A 24,219-nucleotide genomic window follows, 5' to 3' on the forward strand; every position below is an offset into this window, starting at 1 on the left:
TTTTTGTTGGCTCCTTTGTGTTTTTGGGTTGAATAAGGATTGCCCGGTCATGTCTTTGGGTTTGGGGTTCCTTTTAAAAGGGTTTCGGCGTTGGCTGCCACGCTTAATGAAGCAACCCTTAAAGTTTGGCACGTCTCGGCGCAGCCAGCAAATGAAAATTAAATTTCTACGTAGAACGAGTGCATTGAACTTGGCTGAAAAAAGTTCAGTTTGTTTAGCATCAATTTCTGTGTTTGTTTGTATATCTTTCTTGTTTCGCATTACGCTGAAAACGATGATGAAATTGCGAAAATAAATCGCCGGTCCATTTCTTATAAATATACTGTTAAAGGAATAGAGATGCCCGCGTGAGTTGGATATTAAACAATATTTGGAAAAGTGAGTGCTTTTACAATATAAAACACCAGCTGAATTCTTGTGAGCTTTGAGAAAATGATTGGGTATATGTTAATTTGCCTAATCGACATGATCCTTCTACTCTCTAACGATACTATACCTAATTTAAGTCATATTTAACTCAACGATTAAAACCGAATTGGATCTGATTTAAATTAAGAAAATATTCGCTCACGCTTCTTCATAAATCCAACAAAAAAAAGCACGATAGTCACGCTGGCATCTCTGGCTCAAACCTTTTAATGACTCAGGCAGCAGGCGCCGGTCCTAATTTGCATAAGCACAGCTCAAAATTGCCAAAAAGAAAAACATATTTTTTGCGTAATCAGCGTCAATGCGACGACTCCTTCTTCCGGCCTCCGGCCAAAAAAAAAAAAGAAACCAAAGCGAACCGAAACCGAAACGCACCGAACCTGTTTCTAATGGTGGGAACTTTCATTAACCAACTGCATGGCGACGACAAACCGAAAAAAATAATATTGAGAATGAGAAAAATAGCAGGCAAACTGAAACCGGCCGGCAAATGGCGCTGCAAATTTGTTTATGCAAACGAGTCGCGGGGGTTTGGGGAAGTGGAAAGTGGGAACTGGGAACTCAGAACGGAATACTGAAAACTGAAAACTGCGGACCGGACGCCGGCAATTTGACCGAGTTAAAATATGCGCCGCTGACGTTTATGTTAATTTTTTCCACCATACGAAAGTCAGCCGAAAAGTAATAATAATAACAAAAACACAGCGCTGGAAACAAGCGGCAAATAAAAATGTAACCATAAAATTCTGTATAAAAAAAATTAAATATACCATAAAAGTACGGAGAATGCATGTCACGTTGCCGATGGCAGCAGCTGCAGACCCGCCAAAAAGAAAAGGCAACTTAAATTTGAACCTCGTCCAGAGGGCAGCCCCTTTTTTAATTGCAGTTGCAGGAGGAATAGCTTAATATTGTCGAAAATTCATACCGATGAGGTGACCCCACACAGTAGATATACTGTGTACTCATTCGCCGGCATTTGCTCATTAACATTATCTACCCTCCGGGATCTGCCAAGTTTCCAGTTTGTCTGCCCGGCTGCCGTGTGTCCATATCCGTATGTGCTGAATTTATTTCATTAAAATCAAATTAACTTGTGATAAATGTTGCGAAATATATCATAAGAGATAGGAGCGAGTGTGCAGCGAACAATGCTGCCTGCCGAATGTATTAATGCACTGAGAAAAATGCCAGCAATCAAATGAGAATCCATAAACGCATATGTAGAAGATATAATAGATTTTTAGTTCTCCCACAACTTTTAAACCACATTTCTAGATATAAAAACAATATACTCTAAAGTTTAAGAGGTATGCCATTTTCATTGAGATCGCTTTAGATATGCGGTTACTTTTTCCGAGTGCAACAAACAATGAACCTCCTATTTGATATTTATCTACATTTAATTTTACTTTTATCCCCTTCCACACGTTCACATAACGTGCGCCGAAAAGTGAAGTTACGTAGGGGTAGTGGAAAGAAAAGCAGAAGGCAGAGGGCAGCTCGGCTTGGCCATCGTTGCCAGAGAAATAAAATGCCATATCTGATTATGTAGAGCACATAAAGCGACGCGGAGGATGTGGGAATGGGGATCGGAAATGGGGAAGTCGAGGCAGCTGGGGCGGAAAAAAGGTGGCCAATGTGAAGCTTGGCACATAGGAGATGCCTGGCATATTAGCGGAGACATAATGGACTAGAGATAAAGTAATGGCCGGTGCACTGGTCAGCAGGAGCATCGTCACCATTACCAGGAGCATCATTTGCCCAGTTGGCTAGATTGCCAGTTGGCCGGGCCAGGCAACTTTGTCAGAGATAACCAACCCGGTTCAGTGGAATATGAACGCTCCTTTAGGGCAGCCAGAATCGTAGGAGGAGAATGTCAGTGTCTGTCCACAGCATCAATGACTTTGACAAGCCCAGGCAAAGCAGTGTCAAGGATTGCCTGATGAAATGATGTGGCAATTTCATTGGACACCCAACACTCAAAAAAATCGTAATGATATTACCTATTTGTAGAAGGTCTATGAATCCTGCACAATTAATCCCACTTGAAAACGTGAAAGTTACCTGTAAAGAAAGAAAATGTTCAGGATATTATTGCGTTGTATAAATATAAGTATATAAACACTAAACAAAGGCTTATATAGTAAAACACGTTGAAATATAATACATCTATCTTTGACATTTCAATGTTTAAGAGTTGGAAATTTGCTTGCAGTTCAAAATTCAATGAATGATTTGCCAAGTGCACTCGCTTTTGTGAAACCTTTCAAACTTAATTGCCACATTATGTGGCAGTGTTCCAAGTTGATGCGTCCAACTTGGCATATTTCAATTGTTAATCCAGCGATTGTGTGTGCCAGAGCCATCAACACTCCAAACATGTCAAGTGGCGAACGAAACTGGCAAAACTTTCCCGGCCAAGATCCCTCAAAGTTTTTGCCCCCGTCGAATGGCTAAAGTTTTCCTGCCCAAAGCCGAAAGCCAGTTTAGTTCAGTTCATCTTCCTGTCACAGCTCGAGCTGCAAAATGTAATTGAAATGATTTATACAGTTCTTTTCTGTTTCAGTTTCAGCTTCAGCAGCAGCAGCACCACCACTACCAGCATCAGCCTCAGCTTCAGATTCTGTTTCAGATTCTGCTTTCACAGCCACAGAACAGCAGAGAAGAGCTGAGCCATCACGCATACGTCCTGCTGCCCCTCATCGGATGAATATTTCACAATCGACTGTGACACCATGCACCGAGTGCAGCCCCTACCAGCCGAGTGGTCCGCTTAAAATGCAATTGGCAAATTACGGGCATGCCGGCAACTTGGCATTCAGCACGCGCTCGCACTTTATCATATCAATTTCAATTTGACTCGAATTAAGGAGGAAACGACGGGGACAGAAACAGAAACCGAAACCGAAACAGAAATACTGACACCGCAACAGGACTGGACTGTCTGTACAAATAAGCCAAAATAGCTTAAAACGCACAAGTATAATTACAATTTAGGCAACACTTAGCACAGGACACGAAAACGTTATCCAAGGGCCCGAATTCCGTGCCTCCTGCTGTGGCAAGGGTGAACCAAAAGGGGAAAAAAAACAACAACCCAAGCCAGAATAAATAGGGGAACAGGGAATATGAAAAGGAGCTGGCAGGAGCAGAAGCTGCCTGCCAGACCCTTCAAAGGCTCGAAACGACAGGCCCAGAAGACAGGCCGCCAGCGGCGAGAGACGATGGCGTGAAGTGAAACTGCCAGTCGCGACAGCTGAGCCCCAGATCCAGATCCCAGTCCCCAGTTCCCGGTTGCCAGTTGCCAGTTCCCAGTTGCCAGATCCCCAGACCCAGATCTCAAGCCCGGACTCAGTCCCAGTTCCGTGTGCCACGAGCTCAACTTGAATTATGTGCGCCCCGTCTGCCAATGTCCTTATGAGGGTGTGCGTGTGCACTCGCAAAAATACTTGTTATAAATATACCCATAGCATACTTAATAGTAACATTGATAGCTTGAATATTTAGCAACACTTGTAGGATGCACTATACGCATTCTCTCAGTGTGTTCGTGCTGCGCGATGAATGGGTCGAAGGAAGTGGCGTTGAGTACTAGCATAAGGAAGCATAAGCTGAGCCAACCGAGCGGCACCCGAGCCGCAGAGCCAGGCAGTTTATGCAAAAGCAGGGTATAACCAGTCCAGGGGAAGCTGCTTTGGATCTGGCCTGGTAGGTATCGCTCCCTGTTGCCCCTAACTCCTGCCATACTCTCCCCAGCCGCGTCCCTTTGTGCGCTTTTGCTATCATTGTGGAAGGAAACGCTGCTCGCGCTAATGATGACGATGATGTACTGCAGGACGTGTTGGTTTTTGCTCTTTGCTCAGCTCAGCTCAGCTCGTTTCTGTTCGGTTCGGTTCAAAACAAATTAAAATCAACCAGGAAGACGGGCCAGGAATTGCAGTGCAGTGCTAAGGACAGGATGCCTCCGCCGGCAGACTGCTTTACATGATAATTTTATGTTTTTACGTAATTATGCTAATGGATGGATTTGCCTGGCGCCCGAAACCTTGCGACTTTGTAAAACTGCAAATTTATATCAAAGTGTTAATTATGCTAGTAGAGCGGAGCTTGGGCCAGCAAAGCCGAGCAGAACAGATCTGAGCCAAGCCATTGGCCATTTAATTTACTGCCAGAAACAGATGCCTTCTATATATATCCGTCTATATCTTCTTGACTACCTGGCGCCCATGTGAGCGCATAAATTTTGCGCCGCATGTCAGTGAGGAGCAGAAAAAAAAACAAATGCCTTTATGATTTGTCGCAAATTACTTTAGAAAAGTTCGGAACACCGGGGCTCACGTTCGACAAACAACAATAAATCATGGCAGTGGGAGCAAATGTTTGAAAGCCATTCTGCTCCACATATGAAAAAGTTTTTGCAGTTGACGCCACCTGTAACAGAATTTAATTAACAAATTGGATCTGCGTACGGCAAATCTACATCAAATGCTTCATTAGGCACTGAAACATCTTGATTTCGTATGCCGCTCATTTTTTGGGTCGATTTGCTGGCAAAGTGGTTACAATATGTGTCATTGATTAATTGGCAGAACCTCATCGAATCACATTTAATCTCCCCACGTGCTGTAGGCCGCTAATCTTCGCGGTGAAAAAGTAAATTGCTTTTGGCCATTTTCGACGTTTGCTTTAAGCTTCTATTTGTTTACTTAATTTTTTTTTCGCAAGCCTTTCACAGTGCCCGAAGCCGTTTTCAATGTCCAAAGAGATCAATATAATGGTCTATAATTATGTATAATGAAAAGGGGGATTGGGAATCACAAGAGCTTTTCGGCAGTTAGTAAACATGAGTAAGTTTCCAAACCAGTTTTGGGAGAACAAAACCAATTATTTTCACACCTAAATCTGGCTTTAATGTGATTTATGATGGTCTCATCGTATCGAACAACAGAGGAGACATTTCGTTCTTAAATATGTAAACTACCTGTAAATTAATTCCCTTAAATGCACTTCAGGGAAATACCATAGACAGTGTAGTGATAATCTTCTTATAATTTCATGCCCGAAACAATACGAAAAATTGAAAAAAATAAAAAACAAGATTATGTTTGTATTATAAATACTCATATACTCTTGTATTTGTCTATATTTCGTTGGTCAGTTTAAAGAAGAATTAGCAGCAATCGAGTTTTTAATTTTACATTTTTGTAGTGCAGCTATTCAAACACAAAATCAAATCAGTCTTTTCGTTGTTTCCACACTCAACCTGAAGGAGAGACACGCTCAACCTGTTTGCCCCATAACTCATCTGAAGAGCGCTCTTCACGGGAAAATATAAATTTTCCGCTACGAAATCCTGCCCTGAAGAGCCTCCAGCTCACCTGAGCCATCCAGGCCAACCAGGCCATCCGGGCCATCAGAACAAAACAAATAGCCTTGTCATTTATTCGCCCGGCCACGTTGCTAGGACACATATTGAATGGAGGAGCGCATGGAGGAGCACTGGCTGGAGCCCTCTATCAAGTGTTTCTAGTTCCTATAACAGCCAAATTGAGTGGGCACCGGCTACAGCGATCTTATCTGGCCAGCGATGACACGTGCTGTCCTGGCCTGGTCTGGTCTGGACTGGACTGGTCAGCTCTGCGTATACGCAATGTGTCGCAAATGAAACGTTGCTAAGTGGGTTTCGTTATTAGATGACCGCAAATTCTATTAGTTCGCCCGGAGCGAAATTAATTAGGCTCGCAAATCAACAAGTGTGTTTGTGGCGGAAAGCCGTGATTTTGACTTTTCCCATCGTAAATGAAATATTCAACGGTGGTTGTTGTCCATATATTTTGTAGCTGTCGATTTCTTGAGCCGCACAATGCCGGCACAAAATAAAAACCAATTAATTATGACCAAATACAATGTAAACACAATAAATTGAAGCGAGGCGCAGGCCGCAACGACAGTGCCACGAGAATCATTTCATAATGGCAGTCTGGGTAATTTACGTTACGTATACGCACTGTGTGACGGCACAAGAAAAAACTTTTAAGCGGAAGTTTCAGACGAAAAATGCAAGCAGATTAAGTACCATAATAAGAGTATAAAAAGTATAAGAATTTAATATCATCGCAAAACAACCGATAAATTTCTTTTGATAGTTTTAAAAATAATTATTTTTATGAAGCCAAACCAAGTAATGATTATATTTTTTTCAAGTGCCATTGACTTCAGTTCCAGTTTCAGCTCCACTTATTATGTAAGCGAGCATTAAACTACTTGCATAAATCACTTGCCTGGCAACGGACAGTGCCTTGGGCCCTGGTGGTGATTAATTATTGGAAAAACTGCTACAAAGGACTCGTGAGTCTGCAGCCGAAATCTCCTCCAGCTCGCTCCATTCATATATCGCTGCTATCGCTGCTCGCCGATATGTATATGCAACAAATATGGAATGTTTTTCATTTCTCGCATAATTCAATTGATGTTGGCATTTCCATTTAAAAGCAAAAATAATAAAAAGAGAAAATAAAATTGAATCATAAACGCACTTTCCTTCTCGACACAAAGAGTCCGCCGCTGCGAATCATTGCACAGAGAGAAAAACATGACATTTTAAGCCTGAATAACTTGTAATTAAGTTTATTTTTGGAAACTAATTTAAATGATGACCACAACAGCTGTAAAGTAAAACTAGCCTGTCTTATTAACTCATTTATTTTCTTTTCCAAGAACTAATCAAAAAACTAATCACCAATTTATAATTTTTTCTCTGCTGTGTTTATCACAACGCTTTACAGGCCCCCAAGGCCCGGATGTGTTGTTGTCAGTTCTCCCCGAGGGCAATATGACAATTAGTTACCAAAGCAACAACAGAAATACCTACAAATGACAGCAAAATACACAGGGGAGTGGGCAGGCTAACATTTCTATGGGGTGGTCTATATATGGACGGCGTAGGTCCTGGATGCGGAGGACATGGACACACACACACCGCACAACATGGCCGCATGGCAGCCATTTTGGTGGCATCCGAGGACACTCAATGGCGGCGGCAGGAGCACGGAGTGAAAAGTCGCTTCGATGTGGAAGGATACATTTAGTTGATTTTTCACTGGGAGGCAGAGCAACGGCAAGCATTTAATTAGAAAATACGTATACGCCGCATGGTACGTGCTAGCAATCACGTGCTCGACGCCTCCACGTTGCCACGACAGCACGGAATCCCTGTCAGCTAATTCATCAATTTTTTCTCATTTTTCTCGCAAATTTTGTTTTAATGATTTCTGCACCGCCTTCGTTCTGCGGGCAACATTAGCTTTTTAAATTCGACGACTTGTTTTGGCTTTAAGTTTCGCCCCGAAACGCCGTGCTCTGCATAATTAAGATAAGTTGCACAGTGCTCGAAAGTAATTAGCTGAGATATTTATTACAATTACCTGTCAGCGAGAACGAGTGCACTTGGAATTGCGTGTAAATGAACTTTGCCAAGTCAAGTCGTGCACTTGGCTCTAACTATGTTAATTCGTGTGATAGTTTGTCGTGGCACCAAATGTCAAACGGTTGGCGGTACAGTGGGTCCCAAAGTTGGGGGCCTGATAAATGGCCTAGTCCAAAAAACTTTAAATAACTTGTTATGTGCCGACTTAAAACCATATTACCGCAAAGATAAACGTTCTCATTAAATATATCGCTTCGAAGAGTTGGAGGAACCCCCGAAAAATACATTTCGTGGCCGAAACCTCTTTATTTTCGGGCCATTAAGCGTGCTAGCCAAAGGGCAAAGGCAGGAAAAAAAAATGTGGAAGAAAAAACCCCACACTAATTCGGGGAGAAACATTAAAAATATTTCCATAGACTTGTGGACTTTGTACTTGGCCAACTGCTGGTATCACAACCATTCTTAGGCAATTAAGCTCACTGTGCCAGAATATTAGACAAGATCCAACTAAGCGGATTAGCTGTAATGTTAATTAAAACTTTATCTCAAACCCCGCACTCTTTGCGAAACTAATTTGCAAACAAAGTTAATCACGTTCCTCGCATTGATATCCAATATAAGCCGCAATGATTTCTAAATACTCTTGCATATCGCACATTTATGCAAATTATCTGCGAGTGAGCTAATTGAGTATTAATTAAATAGCAGTTCTGTGCCTAATCCTCCATAATACATGTACACTGAGTAGGAGGATTATGCTTTGTCAAGTATCAATAGCCGGCAAATGAAATCAAATCAATTATGCCGGCTATGCGACTGCTCAACTGATGAAGCCCAGCCATCTTCGAGAAACTGTTCGCACACACAAAGACTACGTGTGTATCCATAGTAATCTGGATGCCTTATAAGCCAGGCAGCAATTTGCATAAACAATTAATCATGCAAAGCGCGAAACGTGCGCAAAATTCGAAAAGAACAACAAACTAAATTTAGCTGTGCCACAGACTCGCTAGAAAGGAAGAACTACATCCACCATGTCGATGGGCTGACAAAGGGGAACTATGGCCCACGAGCTTGTCTGAAATTCATAGAAATTGCACCGCATATGATTCAATTTCGCCTTTCAGCCAGGCGACTTGCGCCGAGCCTGCTCAAAAACTGGCAGAAGGCAGCAGGCAGCAGGCTGCTAGCGGCAGCGCCAATAAACGTGGCCCAAAAGAATGCAGTCCGAAAACCAGTTTAGCGTACAGCCTGTGGACTACTCGATCTCCGGCGTGCAGAGCACTATACACCGAAAAATACACGATGGAAAAACAAACAAAAATACAGCAATAAAAAAAACACACACAGAAGCGGTAGCAGCCCAAATACACCGGAAATAATTCATTATCTAAGTCCTTGATAACTGAATTTATACTTTTTGTACCCTTAAACACCGAAGTCATAAAAGTAGTATGCTAAAGCTACAAGTTACATGCACATGTACCAAATCGAATTTATTGCCTTGTTCGATTGCATTTCTCATTGTGTACCACTAGCTACAACAACAAGTGAACCAAATTCTTTTTAACGAGCTTGCACGAACATTTGATCCCGCGGACCCAGAGCAGCAGGTAAGTGGGGTTTTGCCAAAAAGCGCACCAAACAAGAGCAAAAAGATTGAAAACCAAAAAAGCAAAAATAAAAAAAAGGCGAAAAGAACCAGCCAAAAAGCCGAAAGAAAAAAGCCAGTGCCAGCCATGGCCAAGAAGTGTTAAACCCGAGCCAAGTTTTTGCCTGGCCTGTCCGTGTCCGTGTTCATATCTCGTGTCAATTTGCAAGCTGACTTCTTTTTTATTTATTCCTTGGCCATGCTCTCCATTTATTTAATGCCTTTTTAGTTGAGTTTTGGTTTTCGCCTCAACTTTTTGTTATTCGGCGCAATTTAATTGCAAGCGGGCACACCCTGGCCAACACACACCTCAACTCGAGCTCCTTGTCTCTGGTATATATTTTCGGCTTTTCGGTGGCTTCTTCTCGGTTGGCTAGGTTCCTAAAAAATGCCTGAGACACATGCAACGCCACTAGATGGCGAACGATAATGGCGATGGCTAAATATAATTATATATTTATGAAATTAAGCAAATTATGCTAAATGCATTTTATTATTTAGTTAACCGCACCACCGCCGAACGACGAAACATTTTCCGTCGGCCACTTCAATCCCACTTCATTCATGAGATTTCGGTCTCGGTTTTGGTTCTGGCTTCTCGGGAGTGGTTCTCTGGGTCTGGGGCTCTGCCACTCCGACCGGGGCCCCTGGAATCGGGACAAAGATTCCGCCGAGACGGCGGCAGACTGACGGACCATTTGGGATCGGCACTGGCCGCTGGTGTTGATTGGTAAGCGTGGAATACAAATTAATAAATTACACACGGAGCTCTTTCTTTTGTCTTCAAGCTTCTTGGTAATTTTTTTAATTTATGCTCTTAGTGTCATTGTTTTGCATTTTTTTTTTGGCAAAAAGTCATTGATTCCGCAGAAGAAGAAATATATGTACATGCGAAATATTATATACAAATCCACAAATGCTACAAATTACAAACTTTGTATTATCCTTGTTAACTTTTCATAATCAAATCTCCGCGAATTAACTCTTTAATTTTTTCTTCATTAAACCAACATAATTATCTACACTAATTATGTGCCAGCTCGAATATTCAGATTTATGAGCTTGTGTGAAGTTTCAAATCATATTAATCACCATCTGATTTTTTGCACGCAAAACATTCAATTATAATAAAATGCTTTAATCGAATAATGTGGAAAATTCCATTTTCCAGTTCAATGGAGCTTAATTTATTATGCATATATGTAATTAAATTTACTAAATGGTAAGGTAGATTTCTGAAAATTGAAAACACCGAAACACGTTCTGCATATTTAGCTTTCACATTTTTTGTAACACGCATGATGCATATGCTCAAATTCACTTTGACATGAATATCTCTTGACACGGATGAAAAAAGAAAAAAATATATACATTATGTATCAATAATAAAAATTGCCATTTAATGTGAGTAATTAAGTTGGCACAACCCAACATTTATTTTTGCCATTTCTCGCTATTTAACGATTTATGGCAAAAATTCAGCAAGCCGCCCACACTTAAAACTTTACAGATTTGGCAACGAAATAAAAAGAAATGAACAACAAATTTGTGATGTAGGCATATTCACACAGAACATTCCGCAGACATTAAGCTGAGAGCCAAAGTATCTTGTATCTTTTATTTTGTTGGGGGTGCGCTTTTTTTTATCGCTATCGCCCAAAATGGGACACTCCATTTTCGTCAATTGATTCGCCTGTCTGGCTCTTTCAAATACGCATTAATTTCATTTATTGCAATCATCATTGTTGTTCCTGTTGTTGTCATGGCGAGAAAAGCCAACGCAAACACGAAACTTAGACGGAGAAATTTCCGAGGTGGGAGATGAGCTGCTGACCAGGAGAAGGAAAATCACTGGGGGATGGGGCATTCCTGGGCACTGATTGCGTTGATTACGCTGACCCACTTCGCCTGCCAAGGCTCGTTCTCTCTTTCCTTCCAGGCGGAACTCGTGTCCACCACCCCCACAAGCACCAACCCTCCTCCCCCTTTGCCGCACAGGCAAATTCAATGAACTCGAAACTTGCTGATAATACTCGCAATAATAACAATAATAGTAGTAATAATGTTGTTTTCAAATGACAGCACAGACACGGGCGCAAAAAAGGAACTAGATGAGGTGGTGGGAATGGCGTTGTCACTCAAAGTTGAACAAGAGTAGATAAATGGCATTGGCTAGTCCCAGACCATCTATTCATCCTGACCATTTTACACTGAGCCAATAACCAATACGAAACTCACATTCTGTAGATACAGATCTATAGAATATTTTAAAACCTAAAACCGAAAACATGTAACTAGAATTATAATAGTTTTTTCTTTCTTTATGAAACATTAAATTTGAAACGAGCTTGAAATTTAATCCTTTCAGTTTATGAAACATTAAATTCATAATTTCGTATGCACGAGCATTGAGTTCGCCTAACAACAATAACAAACTACTTGAAAGTCGCGTTTATTTTTAATGGCATGAACAACAATACACATAGGCAACACACAACATAGACACACACTGGCTGGCTCCCACAAATTGTTTTGTTTTCTTGGCCACACAGAGTGACTAGGCAAAAAACAAACTAAAAAGTTCGGACACCTCCGCCTCCCGAAATCGACTATGAAATCTGCTTTTATGCTCGAACTGGCTGAACACATTTCGTTCGAAATACCAAAATGCCGATACACCGACATACAGGTAAGTGTTCTCCGGTATCGCAGGTATTTCAGGGGATTTTCGGGGGGCACTCTGTACACCTATGTATATATCGAAATGATCGGACAAAAAGTTCTTTGCCATTGGCAATTCGTTGTTTTGCCTCTTTTCGGTCTCAGTTATTTTTTTTCGTTGTAGTTGCAACAACGCGGCAAAAGCGTCAATTACCGCTTCTGTACACCTGTACCCCCGCATATACATACCTATTTTTGTACCTCCCTGTTGTTTGTCAATAATATGCGTCATTCTAATGCTAAGAAAAAAAAAATAAATAAATAACACGCAGAAAAAAAAACCGGCTTACACGTGGTACTACTTTTAATGGATTTTATTTGTACTTGCCACCGACGGTCGAAGTTGCCACCAAGTGCTGAAGGGAGGGGAGGCGGGTATGGTTCAAGTTGTAAGTGCTATTTCCATTGTTGTTCGCAAAGTGTTGCTGTTGTCGGTGGTACTATGCGTAGAGCAGTCAAACGGACAATGACAAACAATATTGTTTGAGGGCGAGGAGTAGAGAATTCCGATCCACGAATGAACCACACTCCAATTGGTCGGATATTCGGTAAATTGAAGAATGGCCCAAACAATTGGGCTGGTAAAGCGTGCGAGCGGCTTATAAATCGAGCCAACTGGCCATGCATCGATCGAGTGATAGGCCAAACAAAATGGACGTACAATCAGTTAGGCTCTGTTTAATTTGTTGGTATTTTAGGTGAATCGATAGGAATTTAGTGCACTCAAAAACCCAAAACCAGGTCCAGGTGCAACTTCGCAATATGGCAGATCAATTAAACTCGAAGCCAGAAATTTCCCTTGCCAAAATACCAATATCAAACATTTTTCGATTTTACGGCACGCTTTTAGCCAACATTTCCAACTTTTATTTAATTCATTTTAACAACTCGAGCAGCATCTGCGCCACACGCCGGTTTTGGCCATAAACACTTGAACCTCTCGCTCATGAACACTAAACATATCTAATTGCCAAAGTATTAATATTACATTAAGGCTCTGGCCATTTGGGTCGCACACGCCTGCCAAAAGGCCAATAGGAAAGAAATAAAAATAAAAAGTAAAAACGCCACATCATCTAGGCCACGTTTGACAATGTTTAAAGTTTAGACCCAGTTTTAAGTTTTAAGGCGCGCTTCGGTACGCCGTTAAAGCATCTCATTTTCCACCATTTATGGCCCTGGTCCACGCCCACTCCACCAATCCACTTTTGCTGGCAAAAACTTCAAGGCACGCCCGCCCCAAATGGGGAAAAGTTTTCTAATGCGGCGCCACGGCTACGCAAATTCATGCCAACTAACTTCTAATAATAATTTTAATTGCCAAACGGCAAACGGCAGCATTCTGGCCGTAATGGCGGAGTGGGCCAGGAGTCGCCTTCCTTTCCCTTTTTTTAATATTATATATTTTTTTCTCTCTACCTCTCTCTCTATTTTATATAAACATTTCGAAGAAGTTGACGCATAGCACATGCTGCAGATGGGGGAGAGCAGAAATAAAAATTTGAAATATCATGCTGACTAAGGGGGATACTTCCCTCCGTACCCATTTTATTCCAATTTTATATTTTTTTCCATTTATTTTCTTTCAACTTTCTATGAAATTCGCAGTTTGGCCGGGGTACCCAGAACCCAAAAGCCTTAATATGCTTATGTGCCGAGCAAGCGGAAAAGTACCAAGAGCAGAAATCACACATAAAGTGCGTGTGTTCCCGTATTAAAGTCAAGTTTACTCCATGACTTCTCTCACCTGTAATGAATGAAACTCAATTTGTTCGTATTAAATGGGCACCTTTAAGACGTCTGCTCGTCTGGTGTGCCAGAAAAGAGTTTTCTAAACAACTTAATTTCCACATTGTCAACACGATGAAGTAGTAAACAAAAAAAAAACTTTCGTCATCGTCGTCTAGACGATTTTATTAAGAAACACATTGTCTTGACCATATTTCTTAGTTTGTCATTTGGGAGTTGAAAACGTGGAGACTTAATCTATGATGATTTGAAAACAATACAAGTGTAAACAGGCTGAATAAATAAGGAAGCAAGCCAGGTATCTAAATTTAAAGTAGAAAAGACAAATATTATAGCTATCTAAAAATAAACTGCACACATGGAATTACTACTAAATGTAATGGAGTTAGAATATTTAAGTAACTTTTTAATTTTAATCAAATTTCTTTAAGTTTCCCTGCTTTCATTACGCATTTTTTCACCATTAACAGCGGAATTTTGCCCTCATTAGTATTCTGATAAAATGAAGGAGCTCGTCCACTCCAACTTTCTAATTGAACTAATAGAATTCGTTATATTTTTTATACGCCATCGCACGCGTCAAAAGATAAGAGTCGCTGCGAATCCGGAGGGGGATGATTTCCTTATAATTGTCAGCGGAGGTGCAAAAGGAAGACGGAAAATATATGCTTTGCTCGCGACCCTCCTCCTTTCCATTAGAGGATTATGAAATTTATAAAATATTTTCCCAAAGATTTTTCTCGCCACGAAAAGGCAAAAAAATCTTTGCTCTCCTGCCAAGTGCTAACTGCCGCCGGGGGAAAGGTCCGCGATGTACTTAACTGATTTCCGAGAATTTTCACACAAACACAGCTGCACAGGAGGGTGTCCCTGTGTGTGTGTCGGTGTGTTGGTGTGTCGGTGTGGAGCAATCAGTTTAAAGCTGTCAGGGCAGCGGCAAGGATTTTCAATGAGGCTATAAACCGGAAACTGCTGCGAGTAATGCGACGCAGGATCCTCCCGGCAGAATCATCATCATGTGGCCATTGCCAATGCTCGTGCGAGGATACTTTAATCAGAGCGAATGCGCTCGAAAACACACACTTACGTGGTTACATCGAAAAAAAGATAGTTTCGAACATCCGTAGGGGAAAGTGCGGCGACAAGTTATAAAAGTCGTTATATGAAAGCCAATATCAACCCAGAGTGTTTCCAGATGGGCATAATGCATAACAATATAGGTCACATGCAAGGTTAATTTCTTAGGTAGATATCTTCAACCCAAGGTGTCTACAGAAAAACGTTTCTAGAAAACGAAATTGCTTAACTATTGTAACTAAAAGTTAGTTACATCAGTGTATTACACTAATAACATTCATTGTGAACATTATAAATCAAACATAATATAAATCATACTCGTATCTTTTCCTTTTTTATGGCATTTATTTGGCATTACTACGCTTTTCTGGTAGTGTAGGACTTTGTGCTTGTTTTGGTGCCGCTTTTCGGGGCTTAAAAGGCGGAGCTGGAGTGGAAGTCTGCTAGTTTCGTTCCCCGAACTCCCCAATGCTCCTCACGTATGCCCCCCTTGCGCAACGAATGTAAACCGGCGCCTGGAGCATTTTAGGCTCATCGTCGTCGTAGTCATCCGCATCCGCATCCCTATCCCCATCCTCACCGCCCATCATGGCCATAGTGGGGCACTCATCCACTCAAGAGCGGGGAAACGGCTTGCAGTTGTGGTCTGGATGAGCCGATTTTCTGTTTTCTATTGCGGGCCGGCAAAACGTTGACTCCTCAAGTTGTTATTTCAACTGTTTTTGCAGAAGCCCCCACTTCTCCACCGAGGGTGTTGTTATTGCCATTTGTTGTAACGCTGCTTGAGATGTCAAATAGCTGAGCGGTCTTGCAACAGCAGCAGCAGCAGCAACAACAATAACAACGCAGCAGGAAGCACTTGAAAATTGAAATCAAGCATTGGGGCGCCACTTTCGCAGTCGCTGTCGACGCCAACTGCGAAGCTAACGCAACTAAAAGAAAAACAAAAAAAAAAAAAGAAACAACAACAATAACATCTCTGCAGAGGGAACAAAGGTCCTCGCCTTCCTATTTGCATATGAATATGGAGCACTTGGAGGCAGCTTTTGGGTTGTTGCTTCCCAGCCAGCAACAAGAATAACATCACCATCAGCTGCAACAACCACAAGCGATTTGCTGTTTGGCATATGAATAAACCAGCAACAACAACAACAAAGATCCGCAACGAAAACTTATTGCTGATGCTGTTCTTATAGATACCCTACAACTAAAAGGGAGTCACTGTCCTTCGCGGAGTAACGCGGCTTACGTAAAAAAATAAGCTAGAAAATAATACTTTGAATTTGCCAGCTAACTTAAATCACTTTTTAGTGTTTTTTACAATATTTTAGAATACCTTTCAGATTAATAGGCCAAATAATAGATACTAAATAGTCTTAAGAACTAGTTATTATTTGCAAGCGTATAGAGTGTGTAAGCCTTCGATTTTTCTATGCATAGACCCCCACCATCTCGTCTTGGTTGTTGATGCTCGGGATGTTGTGGGTTGCCCCCATAGCTTATGCTGTGTGCCTGCAGTGTATTGCCGGCGGCAACAATAACGCTCAACGCTTGTTGCTTTTGTTGCTGTTGGTGTAGCTGGCATTGCGAGCGGTGGGCGCTAGATGGCGCCACACGCCGGCGAAAATTGAATAAGAGGCTCGAGTTGAAGGCAATTGCCGAAGTAGGCAGGCAAGCGGAAAGCAGGAAGCTATACCAATAACAAACACACACGCCGAAGCTGAAGGAAGGGTCTCCCACACACATACACACGCGAAGTTTATGCGAAGATATATGCATAAAATATTTCAGGAATAAAGGTTGAAATTGCATTTTTATTATGTAATTACCTAGAAGAATATATTTGATAGTTTCATGTGGTAGAATAATGTTCCATTTGCTCTTTTGGCCATATAAGAGCGAATAATGAATGTGACATAGCTTCCACTTCGCCCTGGCTGTTTTGCAAATTGAAAACTTTATGAAATCCCCCGCATGAACGTGGCCACACACATACACCCACACCCACACACTGGCACGTAACAAGGAAAAGTTATGTAGTGTTCTGCGCCATGTTCCTTCGGATACCTTCCTCCATAGGTTTTCCTTTCCTTTCTTTGCTGTTTTTTATTTTTCCCCCGTTTTTGCTTGTTTTGGGTTACTTTGAATTTAATGGAAAATTTATTGACGACATGCCGCTTAGTCGTTTGACTTGGACTTTTGCCTTTGCCTTCGAGGCAGAGCCACCCGCCCACAATTTCGCCATTTCCTGGCCCCCAAAACCCCTCCACTCCACGATCCTGGCTGCTCCGTCATGTGTGCAAAGTTTTCGCATTCGGTTTGCTTTGGTCGGGATTCATGAACTTGCCCATGCCCTGCACTCTGGCTGATTCTTCCAAGCAATTGGGGATAAATAGTTGATGATTGTGTGTGGTCGGTGGGTGGGCTACTCGGAAGTGGGAGGTTGGCAAGGAGACAGGGCTGAAATCGGAAAAATCCGGCGGTACTGATGAATGAGGGATGACCGCTTGATGTGTCTCGGATTGATTGATTGTCCCTTGCAATCCAATATGTTGCAGGACACTATTTGAATCGATTCATGCGGGTGGCTCGGGAATTACAGTAATAGCTCGCCATTCGCAAGGATATTGCCAAGACTGAGGCGTTTTTTTTTTGTTTTCAAACCGCCTGACAATTTTTCTCAATATAAATTCGATAACGGGAACGAATTTGTATTTACTTAAAAGTACACTTAATCTGTCCTGTCTAACGAATTTAATTGATATAAATGGTGGGATTGCTGCTTTCGATATTGAGTAAAAGCAAAAATCACTTTAAAGAAATTTAAATACCTGACAAAAGATGGCTGTAAACTCTGTTGATGGCCGAAGTCGGCACACATGACTCGGTTCGGGCAACATCAAACGAAAAACTTGAATTTTTCTATTTGAATTTGTGGCTCTTTGAAATGCCTACATTAAAAACGTGGGAATGCTGCAGATGACTGACGCTTGGGGGTGGCTAAAAAACAGCCTACAGAAACAGAAACACAGGTGCCTCCAGAACTTGTCATCTAATTGGCCGGCTTGAATCACAAACCTCCGACCGAAAGATAGACGTCATGCCTTTGACTTGTTCACTTACAATAAATTAGAATTATAACCTCGCTTAGCCAAATCAACGACGCAATAACCTCGCAATAGCCGGCGTACATGCAAAGGGGACTATTCCGAAATCCTGGGGGTAAACGCGCGGGTGTAAGCCCCCAAAAGCAACCCCCAAAAGGCGCAGGGGCAGATGCCGAATATAAAACATTCACAAAAGCAGCGGCAAGGGGTAGTTATCCAGCCTGACGCCACAATCCTCAGCGGAATCGTGCCGCGGAAGACCGAAAAACTTTTCTCGCGTGTTTTACCAACTTTAATATTTCATGTTGCTGATTTTCTTTATGGGATTTGGCCGTGGAAATCCCGGGGACAAACACCCGAACCAAGGAGCCCACACCTCACCAATCCCAACCCCTTCAAACTCAACAAGTTTTTTTTTCTCCACGCTCCACGCTGAGAGACTTGAAAGACCTTTCGAGTGGAATGCGGACACGCCTGCCATGTTACGCCATTAGTTTATGATTATTGCCTGGAGTTTTGTGGGTCCCCAGCGGCGTTCCAACTGGCACTTTGAATCAGTGTTGTCAACTATTTTAAAACTAAATTTAGCCAAATTTGCGAAGTTCAAAAACTAGCAGCACTTTGGTAGATTGCTTTAAGAGTACTGGAAAAACATATTCAGTCTTTATATTTAAAGGCAGTCTTCTATAATGTTAAATTAAGAATCTAAACAGTCACTTTTACCTAATAATAACAGTACCTTAGTTTGATATTTGCCTATAAGAATTAGTATTATATGTTTTTACTATATTTTATCTACTAAAAACACTCCAATTTGTCCGGAATAACTGCCAATTTGGCATCACAACTACGAATTTAGAGTGTGAAATATGGCAGAGGTAACCGCACTCACCTGTTGTCGACTCCTTGGTTAGTGTCAGTCGTCCATTGTGGTCGGTTAGCAGCAGCAGTAGGATCTCAATCAATTGAATCACAAAAAAGCGACGATTGTAAAACAAACACATTGCAATCCGACTTTTTTGTTGTCACCGCTTTCCGGCTGGGGCTCCTTTTTTAGGCCCAACCGCGATTGTAATTATAAAAATATAGATTTTTTTTATCTTTTCGCGATTATTGGAACGTTGGCGAACTCTTCACGCTCTTCCAGTCAATACGATTAGCAAGAGCATTTTCTCATTTCTCCGCTCAACGCGATGTTTGGCTTCGGAAATAAATGAAAATCGGGGGGAAATCAAATCACCGAATTTTATTCACTAATCTAATGCACACAACCATGCACACACATACACGCCCACGCACACAAAAGTATGCTAATACATTTGGGCAAAGGCATAAATATTTTACGCGTGCAACAGTGCGTATACTCAATTTGTTAAATAGTCCGCACAAACATGCCGCCAACACGATGGCCCGGCGCCAATGTCATCAGTTTGTCACCGCTCAAATCGGGAAATTGATGAGGTGCTGGGGCATTAACCCGTGGCTTGGGGGTGGAAAACAATCCCAGGGGACAGTGAAAATACAAACCAAGATTGGAAAAAGCCATATTCAAAATTAACAAATTTTTAGCTTTTATCTTTTCATTTCTTTTGTTTGCGCCCGTTTTTGTTATCAAATTAAAAAAAGCTCTGTATGAGAAACTAAAAGTTTCAAGTTATTATTAATATTACTGATTTACTTGATTACACTTTTCAAGCCATAAAGTTTGGAGAAAGTTTTTCCAAAAGCCAACCGAAGTTTCTTCCCCTTGGTTTCTGTTGTTTTACGAACTGCAATTATATCCGTTCTAAACTTGTTCGCCAATTTAGTTAGATATTATATTCGGTTATTATATAAGTTCCTTGAATTGAGTATAGAATTGCATTGAAAATTACGATTTTAACATAGAAATTTCAGTTAGCATAATAATTTCAGCAATAACAAAGGTATCCTTTATCCTGCGTTTTTTTTCCCCTTATCCTTTCTTTTTACTTCCTCTGACATCCTTTTATCGGCCCTAAATTTGTACTGGCTTTTTGTGTGTGCTCGGATTTAAGCTGCGATAAATTCGAAGATTCTACGGCTCAGATTCTTCATCTGCCATTACGCACGCATCTCCATAATAATGATAGTAGTCATAATAATAATAATAATGATGATGATGGCGGTGATGATGCCACATAAAAGGCGGCGGAGCCCATTTCAATTTCAATTCGACAAAAGGCGCGTGTATCTGCAAGATACATTTCTATCTCGAGAGCGCAAATTTGCGCGGCAAACCAAAGCTCGCAAAAAGCGAAAAATCGCATATATGAATGCTAAAATATATTTCGGCGTCGTTGGCTTTACTATTATATTGTTGCTGCCTTTGCTATTCGAACTATGAAAGGCTTTGCAAAAAGAAACGCACATCGCAGACAAACTTTTATCCGTATGACAATTGAAAAAAAGGAATTCGATAAATCAAAAGAAAAATGAAAAAAGCGCTTGTGTGAATTTGAGCTACGGTTTTTTGTTTTGAATACACAGAAAGTAATTGGATTGTGTTTACATTTGTAATATCATTTAGAATTCAAGTCGAATTGTATTATAAATTCGTTGTTTCATTAACCAAGCAAGCAAATTAATCAAATAATATAAAATATAACTGCTGGTTGAAGAAAAGATTTAGTGAATACTAGCTTCTTTTTTCTGTGCATTGTGGCGTTCATTTGCTTACAGCAATGCGATATAAAACTTTGGCTCGTTTACAACTTTTTCGAAATATATTGTATAATATTCGGCTTTGGTTTAAGATAAAACCCAAAACTGGGAGATGAGCAAAAAGCCGGCTGAGCAAAGGAAATCACATTGGGGTAGTTGTTGTTATATAAAACAAATTGTATGCGAATTTTTGCACAAAAACACACAGATACTCGGCACACACACACTCACACACACAGAGCCGCAAAATCCGGCGCTCAGGAAAACAGAGAGCGAAAGAGCAGATGAAGAGGACGTTGAGGAGGAGGATGAGGAAACAAACGAATTTCAGCAACGACGCAAATTTCGATTTCCTCGAAATTTCTACCTTCTATTATGCTCGTTCCTCTCCCGACTGCTTCTTCTTCTTGCGCTTCTTGTTTGGGCATCATATACTTTTTTGTTTGCAAAAATAAAAAATAAGGAGAAGAAAACAGAGAAGAAGAAGCAACAGCAGCGGCGGCAGCAGCAGCGCAGCTTACTAAGCTTTTGCGATGCCGCCGTTTTGCTCCTTGTTTTTTGTTTTTGCTACGCTCTTGCTGCTTTGCCTTTGCTTTTTTGGGTATTTTGCTTTTTTGCGTTTTTGCCTTTTGCGTGAACAAGAAGCAGCAGCAACTACTGTACTTGGAGTTTTTCCTATGCTACATACATTCGTATATCCTTTTTGCCGCTTTGTTTGTTTGGAATTTCTCAATTTTCAAATACTGATGCCACCCACACACACACACAAACGCACACGCACTCCCACTCGCACACATACACGCACTTTACGCTTTTTTGTGCTTTGCTGCGCCTCCAGTTTCTTGTTATTTCGCCCTTTGTTGTATTATGTCATAATTTATTTGTCGTCCAGGACTAAACAATGCCGGAATTTTGCACAATTGATAAAGCCAATGAATCACATTTCGTTTTCATTAGCCCCACTCGTGCTGTCTCGCTCTTTGTGGCTGCACCGGCTCCTCTCTTTTACTTTTTACTTTTCTGCTACCTTTGTTGTCTTTTTTGCATTTCCGCTTTACGTTTGTGTTTCGCTCGCACTCACGCACTCAAACACACGCAAACACAGACGCACACATAGCCGCAATTACTGTTGTTGCCCAGCTTGTTTAACTTTTGTTTGTTGTTTGAAACACACACAAACGCACGCAGTGTCGGCGAAAATATCGCAAATATCGCGAATTTACAAGCGCCGGCAAAAATTTACTCGAGAAATCCGCCCGCAATTGCACAGAGCGACGCAGCAAACACGTCCAAACTGTTCGCCGAGCTTTGGCGCACTGCTTAACTTATGCTTATGAATGGAACGGCGGCGACAAGCAGCCCGTTCGGCGAAAGAACGAGAAAGCGATAGCGATACTCCCCCAATTTCTCTTTCTCTTCGGCGCAATGTTAACCGATTCGCGAAAGGCGCCGATTTGAATGCATACGGATACGGATTGCGATCAGATGGAAAATTCGGTTCTGCTTTAAAAAGGGAAAACCTAAAAATTACCACCTTTTACATTAAGATGTTATCTTGCATTGCAAAAATCGAACTCCACAGCTTTAATCATTTGGGCTTCACTTAAACGTAACACCAAAAATAATGCTAAAACATCTAACAATTTTATTTCCTCAACATTGTTTCAAACCTAAAATAGGCATCAATAATTATAGAATAAGCATTCCTATTACAAAAACTCTAAAACAATTTCAGCTCTTGTTAACATCAAGATACAAAGATACAACTACAGTTGGGGTTAAATCGGTTAACATTGCTTAACATTTAGCGGTTATAAGAGAGCAGAATCTTAAGAGTATTGTTACACTCTTTTTCTTTCTCAATTTGAGCTTTGAAGAGAGCCGGCAACTTTTGTTTTTGTTTGCGACGCCAAAATTTCAATGTCGACGTCGCAGTTGGCAGCGAAAGCTTATCAAGCAGCGAAAAACAAACAAAAAGGAATGCGAATAAAGAAAAAAGAAGCACAAAATAAATGCAGTTTGTTGAATTTAGAACTAAGATTTAAATATATTACAGACAAACGTAACTTTTATTGTGCATTAAAAACATATAATATAAACTATTATTTTTTTTTTACAGTTTCAAGTTTTTACTTTTTTTTTAAGTAAATAATTCATATATTCGGTTTCTTCTAATTCTTAATTCAAATAATAAAGTTAAACTTAATCTAAATAACGAAGGCGCCAATCAAAAAAACGGAAATAGAGATGGCAAATAAGACGAGTGGTTGTTGTCTTTGCTAAAGGTGAGTTGTGCAGTTGCTAGGAGTCTGACCAGATGGCGATTCAGAAAATTTCTCCAAAGTATGAACGTATGCGAAGATACCTCGTCGATGGTAGAGGAGTGTCACCTTTTTCGTGGTTTTTCCACAGCGTCACACTGCAAAGAGTTGTTGTTGCGCGCGGGCGGACGACGAGAAAAAATTGGAAACGCGGATGAAAACAACGGTTGATTTTCACCCAACGCTCGTGATTTTCGACCGCTTTTGAGTGTGGAAGCGAAAAAAACCGCCTGTTTTTTAACTGCATGCGTGCGTGCTAGTGTGTGTGTGTGTGCGCGCGTGTACGTGTTCGTAATTTAGACGCGCTGCTCGCCGCGATTTCTGTTGTTCTGTGTGGCTCCTGTAACTACAGTAAATACTCGTGCGAATAACGCGTCAAAGCGTGCGAAAAACGCAAGGAGAACGCCAGATAGCGCCCTCTCTTTCACTTTTTCGCTGATTCCTCGCCGCCTTAGACTAGCATTTTGTTGTTGCGCAGCCTGCGCGTATATGTGTGCGTGCGTCCGTGTGCGTCTGTGTGTGTGCTTGTCCTGCGTGCCCGTGTGTGTGTAAATTCCAAAACATACGCCGCTGCACAGTGGCACAAAAACCAGAGAAACGTAACGTAACGAAATAGCTATTTGGATTCCCGGCTTTCGGGTTTTCCCTGTGTGCGTGTGTCCGTTTGGGTGTGTCGCATTAATGTTAATTTTCCGCTCAAGTTTTTCACTATTCCGCCATTCCACGCAGCTTCGCTGTGGAGAGGAAGCAACAAATGCGATGCGTTGCGTTGCGTTTCTTGTTTCGTTTAACTACGTGATGCAATGCGTTTTATGGCATTCCAACCAAGTGCCAATTAGAATTGATTATTATTCATTATTTCGCTTATTACCCACACAGGCGCGTGTTCGTGCGTTTGTGTGTAAGCGGCTCTCTTTTGGCGCTCTGTCTCTCTCGTCCTCTCTCTTTCAAACAAACTCCAGTGAGCCGCAACAACAAAATGGCAAGGCCAGGCAACAAAAACGAAAAAAAGTCTATCTTACGTTTTTCCCTTGCCGTTTCACGTAGCGCAAC

General features: G+C 41.3%; 2 protein-coding genes across 33 annotated transcripts in view; one reads left to right on the forward strand and one right to left on the reverse strand.

Moving 5' to 3' along the window:
• The window catches only part of LOC6729747, a 56,165-nt gene extending 33,968 nt beyond the window's left edge, over positions 1-22,197 (reverse strand). Inside the window, exons 1-2 of one of the 2 annotated variants that reach the window (XM_016174642.2) lie at positions 21,873-22,197; positions 19,056-19,364 (exon numbers count right to left, since the gene is read on the reverse strand). In XM_016174642.2, coding sequence (XP_016036409.1) covers positions 19,056-19,167 — 112 coding nt within the window. In that variant the 5' untranslated portion in view covers positions 19,168-19,364; positions 21,873-22,197. The remainder of the gene's footprint in view (positions 1-19,055; positions 19,365-21,872) is intronic. The other variant, XM_016174639.2, reaches the window with a different exon arrangement.
• A 993-nt stretch (positions 22,198-23,190) lies between these two features.
• Positions 23,191-24,219, forward strand: part of LOC6729749 (protein lap4) — a 59,881-nt gene continuing 58,852 nt past the window's right edge. For 6 of the 31 annotated variants that reach the window (XM_039295467.2, XM_039295474.2, XM_039295469.2 and 3 more), the window contains exon 1: positions 23,191-23,517. The gene's annotated coding sequence lies outside the window, so the exon portion shown is untranslated. Of the gene's footprint in view, positions 23,528-24,219 lie in introns of all 31 variants that reach the window. The other 25 variants (XM_016177593.3, XM_016177601.3, XM_039295486.2 and 22 more) reach the window with 8 other exon arrangements.

Source organism: Drosophila simulans, chromosome 3R, assembly GCF_016746395.2.
Source record: "Drosophila simulans strain w501 chromosome 3R, Prin_Dsim_3.1, whole genome shotgun sequence".
In the NCBI taxonomy this organism is placed as follows: Eukaryota; Metazoa; Arthropoda; class Insecta; order Diptera; family Drosophilidae; genus Drosophila; species Drosophila simulans.